The 5,992-nt window shown below is 44.1% G+C and overlaps 1 protein-coding gene across 1 annotated transcript; it reads left to right on the forward strand.

Annotated features, from left to right (window-relative positions):
- Nucleotides 1–1,923: 1,923 nt before the first annotated feature.
- On the forward strand, nt 1,924–2,916 carry LOC147865083 (uncharacterized). The gene is made up of 3 exons (XM_087318628.1): nt 1,924–2,121; nt 2,299–2,440; nt 2,567–2,916. Exons 1-3 carry the CDS (start codon nt 1,924–1,926, stop codon nt 2,914–2,916), a joined length of 690 nt encoding a protein of 229 aa, XP_087174754.1.
- The last annotated feature ends 3,076 nt before the right edge of the window (nt 2,917–5,992 follow it).

Consider the following 5,992-nt stretch of genomic DNA (forward strand, 5'->3'; position numbering starts at 1 on the left):
ACAAATCCCTTCGGTTGCTGCATGTAGATCTCCTCTTTGAGGTCGCCGTGGAGGAACGTCGTCTTCACGTCTAACTACTCTACCTCGAGGTCCATGCTTGCCGCTATGCTCAGCACCATCCGGATGGAAGTCATCTTTACTACCGGGGCAAATATCTCGTCGAAGTCCACGGCCTTCTTCTGTTGGAACCCCTTCACCACGATCCTGGCTTTGTACCTTGCAGGGTTGCCAGCATCTCCCGGTTTCAACTTGTACACCTAGTTGTTTCGGAGTGCCCTCTTTCCTTTCGGCAATTCCACCAATTCATACGTGTGGTTCTCATGCAAGGAATCCATCTCGTCTTGCATGACACTCAACCACTTGCGGCTATGGGTGTCATCTTTCGCTTCTTCGAAGCTTTCCGACTCCCCCTCATCGGTCAGCAGCATATGCTCTACATCCGGAAATCTTCGGGGGCCCTTCTCTATTTGTTCTTCATCCCAATCCAATTCGAGGTCTTGACCAATTCCAGTTTCAGCTTCCTCTGCTTCTTCTTCTGCCGGTTCAGTATCCTCACCGTAACCGGCCGGTTCCTCGAGTGTCAACCGGCTCTTAGCCGGGTTGGTCCGAATCCCATTGGAGTTCATTATCTTCTTCTCCGACTCCCAGTCGGCAAGAGTCTTGTCCTCCATGAAGATAATTTCTCGGCTCCGGAAAACCTTCTTGTCAACCGGATCCCACACTCGGTAGCTGAACTCATCATCACCATATCCGAGGAATATGCATGGCCGGGTCCTTGGATCCAACTTTCCTCTCCGGTCCTTAGCAACATGCACGTACACGAGACACCCGAACACCATCAGATGCCAGTAGGACACTTCCTTACCGGTCCACACCTTTTGCAGCGTGTCTCCATCCAAGGGCATTGAGGGTGATCTGTTTATCACATACATCGTTGTTGACAGCACCTTAGCCCAAAACGTCACGAAGTACTGCGCTCCAGCATGGGACTTCGTGTCCACTTGACACACATCGCTATGCACCAACTCCAATGGTGCATTACGTCTCATCGGTGTCCTTGATCGGAAGGAGGTCCGGTTTTGCTTACCGGTTAGGTAGTTGATGCACCTCTCAAGATGCGGAATAATCTCCAGCCACAACCGAAGCATAGATCACTCGATGACAATCAAACACAGAAGAAATGGGAATGGAGGTAAGTACACAAACAGAAAGAGAATACACAAGATGTTAACGTGGAAAACCCTGAGACGGAAAAACCACAGGAGTCCACAAACTCCAAACTCTCACTATGTCAAGGAGTACAACAGGGAACACAGAGGCAACGACCTCTTGCTCACGATCTTCGCCTGGCGGCGGTTACAACAGAGACATGGTCTGTATCGCTCTCTCTCTCTCTCTCTCTCTCTCTCTCTCTGTACAATCGTTACACCAATGATACTATATGAAGATCATAACAACAACTATATATATATCACACTGTTTGCCCTAGGTCACATTTATACTAATATGACATTAGGACTATTTACAGATATAGCCCCAATGGGTTCTCAAAAACATATCTACATATATGTCCCTTCATCCGGTGAGAGGTTCTCACTGGGACTGCAACACCCGGTTCTCACCGGGTCTTCCTTGCCGGGTACTCGTCATCCAGTTCTCACCGGGCCTGCATCATCCGGTTCTCATCGGGCTTGCGTCATCTAGTTCTCACCGGGCCTTCAACATCCGGTTCTCACCGGGTCTTCCTTGCTGGGTACACGTATCCCATCCGGAGGGACCGAGATCCTAACAGTTACATACTTGCAATGTGGTGGTTGTGGGCCTAAGCAAATTGAATATATGGGTTTGCTGAAAATTCCCAATGGTAAATGTAGAGCTATATATGAACATGTTAAGCATCTATTAGGCAATTGATGCCTCAACATGAACAAGTTGATTGGATTAGCAACTGATGGTGCGTCATCAATGATTGGTAGTGAAATTGGAACAGTAACATTAATGAAAAATGATATCCCAAATTTGGTTGGTGTACATTGTATTGCTCATAGAGAAGCATTGGTTATTTCATATGTATCTAAAGATATCCGTGAGCTCATTCTTGTAGAAAAAATTGCAAATAAGGTATATGCATGGGCTAACAATAGTACCAAAAGGACACATGAAATTTTAGAGCTCTTGGAACAAATGCAATTGGATGCTCATAGACCCTTACAAATTCATAATATTTGTTGGTTTTGACGTGGTCAAGTCATGGAAAGACTAATGAGTATAATGCCTGCAATACTTACTATTTGGAAGAAAGAGAACTTAAACGAGTGGTATAATAAAGCTTGTATCTATAGTGTGCAATTTTGCTTTTGTATGATGGCTGATGTGTTGCATTTGATGAATATTTTGAGCTTGAAACTTCAAAAAGAGAATTTGGATGTAACTTCAATTGGTGTAGAAATTGATATTACTATTTCTAATTTGCGGAGGTCTTTCTTGAGAAATGACACATTTGCGGATGGAACAATGTATTTATCCAAGTTCTTATGATGTTCTAAAGTTGGGTTTTTGGAAATAGAGAATAAAGATGGCGTTACATATAGACATGAACTATACTTCAAACAAATTCCTATGGATAAAGCAAGTCCAAATGATACGAATCCCAATATTGCAAAATCTAAGGGAATGAGGCCATTTATAAATGGATCACTTGAAAGTTGTATTAAACTATCTCAAAATTATGTGCAAAATATTATTGATGGACTAAATGCAAGCTTCCTTGACTTAAGCATCTTCAATGCAACAAAATTATTCAGCCCATGCCATTATGCAAATGATGATGTGATTAGGGATAGTAAAACAAAGACATGGTTGAGAATTTTGATTTCTCATTTACAACCAAATGTTGATGTCAATGCATGTCTTTAAATTTTACATGATGCAAAGGCTTGTGAAATGGAACTCTATAGGTTTGTTGACACTTTAAGTTTAAATTGTGAAGGCTATATTATGCATGAAGCTTGGCGTATGTTTTGCAAATGAAGGATTGGCAAGATAGTTTCCCTCATTTGATGAAATTATGGCCAACTACTTTGGTTATTCCGTCTAGCACAGTTTCATGTGAGAGAGGGTTCTCTAAGCAAAAACTCATCAAAGAGATGAAAAGAAATCAATTGAATATCGAGCATTTAGATGATTTAATGCGAGTCTTATTGAATGGGCCACACATTGAAGAAATACAATGGGATCGTGTACATGAAATTTGGAAAGATGCAAAGGATACAAGGGTATAATATATTGTTTCGTACAAATATTCGATGTATTTACTTTTTGAAGGGCAACGCCTCCAACCACGTTAGTCCTGAGACGATCGGATGTCGAGGAGATGCGATGAGGTAAAAGGCGAGCTCCTCCTGGTGTGAGCCCACCCGAAGCCCTAATGGGATTGTAGCTTGAGTAATTGCCCCTGACAAGAGGACGCACCCGTCGATGGCTTCAACTGGAATGGGTTTTGAGAGGACAACGACAGGTACGCCATGTGCTTGGGCAAACGCGACGTCGATGAAGCAAGAAGATGCCCCAGAATCAAGTAAAGCAACAGACTAAATGGAACTAGAGTTAAACGAAAGCCAGACCTCCAATGTGAAATTGCCTGATGGTCCGGCAATGGAACCAAGAGAATGTGGGCGACGGGAGATGTCCAGTTGCATGGCTCCTACTGCAACCGAACGATGTCGTTTTCCGGATGTTGGGGTCCGTTAGCTCAATGGAATTGTGGGCGAGTACTCCTAGGACAATGGCGAACGACATGACCGGAGGCGCCACAATACAGGCACAAGCCATTAGCCCGCCGAAATTGTCGTTCAGCATCAGTCAATGGCCGAAATCGGGCTTGATCAATTTCCATGGGGATAGGAGCATCTGCCAAAGTAGGCGAGTGTGAGGATGCCTGGGGTTGTATGACCAAGGCGTGGCGTGGAACTGAATGAGGTGAAACCCAAGTCCGGCGCTCTTCTTGGTGAAATTCGAAAAGACGATTGTCACAGTGGACTGCTTGTGAAATCGCTTCGGATAACAAGGTGAGCTCCGGAAAGTTTAAGAGAAGATTCTTGACATTGCTTCGAAGGCCATGCCGAAAGTGATCAGCTAAAGCTTGATCATCCCAATTGACGTCGCATGCTAGTTGTCAAAATTCTGAAGCATAGACCGAAGCTGCACGCGAAACTTGTTCAAGTGCATAAATCTTGTTAAGAGTTGTATGTCGTCGGTCCGTCTCTCCAAATGTGGCCTCTAACTCGGTGAGGAAGGCGGGAAAGTCTTCCAATAGAGGTGATGAGGTTTCTACCAATGGTGCAAACCAAGCTTGGGCCGGACCGGAGAGAAGGGTGGCCACAAGGCTGACTTGTCGAAGACCATCTCTATAACATTGAGATTGTAGCCGCATGATAAGTCGAACTTGGTTGATGAACCCTCGGAAACACGACCTCGTTCCATCAAATTTTTCTAGGAGGCTAACCTTAGGCTCAAGAAACTGTGACGAAGCTAGGCTAGATGTTGGTAGAAGATCGAGCTCTAGGCTAGGTTGTTGTGGGAGACTAGGGTTCGGGGGTTGTGAGGATAGGGAGGTACCGACTTGAAGTTCTTGTAAAGAATTTCGAAGAGCTTCATTTTCAAGCTGTAGTTGTCGTAAGGCTACCATTATTTGGCCTAACTCACTAGTTGAGTCGGACATAGCTATGGCTTATGAGAGGGAGAGCTATGAGGATGGGAAGGTGAACAAACTGTCACGGATCATAAGCTCAAGAGACAAGCAAGAAGATAACCAAATGGACAAGAAAGAAGATAGTATTAAAGGAAAGACTCCATAATTGGTGTTGTTCACCTTGAATTCCTTCAAGGTGAACTCCTCTATTTATTTATACTACATGGCATGCATACTTGTTGCACACATGTGAATCTACAATAGAGCATGTAGGTATGCATGCATGTGCCAAGTGTAAATACTACAAGGGAGCAACTATGCACATGATGCTAGCAAAATAATAAGGACCAATTACATACATAACTATGTACTAGATATCTTGGTTAACTCATAATACTAGATTATAACATGGTTGTGTCAAGAGTTCGAATCTTGACAATTGCCAACGTGTCAAATCGGATGTGTAGTGTCATCTCCAGTCTTGACATAGCCAAGTCAATCTGGCTCTCGTAGGTCTCAGAACCATTCTTGATGTGATGTCATATGGTTTGATGTGCTAGAGTCGAAAAACCATATGTCTTCCGGATTAGAGGTGTTGGTCGGGTAGGAGGCCCACATAGAGTTTGCTCTATGTCTCATTACAAATAGTCCACCATAGTCGTCATATTCGGAGTTGGCGGCATAATTGGTGAGTTTCCGGCTTGTAGAAGCCAACTCACTCTTCTTCTTTCGAGACTCCTCTTCATGGTGGACGATTTTGCCACAATATCCACATTTGATGGGGTTGTTTGGTCGGCTTGGAGCGGCATGGAAGCTCCCCCTTCTTTCAAACGTTCCTCTCGAGTTTTCACCGTCTTGCTAGTAATGGGAGTTGCATTCATAGGTCGAAGCTCGTCCGTCGCGTCCTTGGCCGAATCGGCCTCTTCTTGCACGACGATGTCCTCTTCCTCCATCTTAGTGCGTATAGAGCATGTGGCCTTTCGAAACGTTGCTCCTTGTTCGAACATGGTTTTCTTCAACCAACAACATTGATTGAAGATCGAAGAAAGAGGGAGGATTCTCTCTTGCTAGGACAGTGGTTGTCATTACACCGAACAGTGGTGCGAGGCCGCCTACACATATTTGAACCATCTCACTATCCTCCACATTGACGCTTATTGAGCTGAGTGAATCACAAAGCTCCTTGATCTTCAAGGTAACAAGTTCACGTTCACAAGTGGAAGGATAAGGAATATTCCATTTGATTTTGAGGTTTTTTTTGCCATTTCACAAAACACCTTGATACTAGTATCACATGTTCTC

The sequence above is a fragment of the Azolla caroliniana genome, unplaced genomic scaffold (assembly GCF_043228905.1).
Source record: "Azolla caroliniana isolate FFs.n. ecotype wild unplaced genomic scaffold, voAzoCaro1.0.p SCAF_4, whole genome shotgun sequence".
NCBI classification, from domain to species: Eukaryota; Viridiplantae; Streptophyta; class Polypodiopsida; order Salviniales; family Salviniaceae; genus Azolla; species Azolla caroliniana.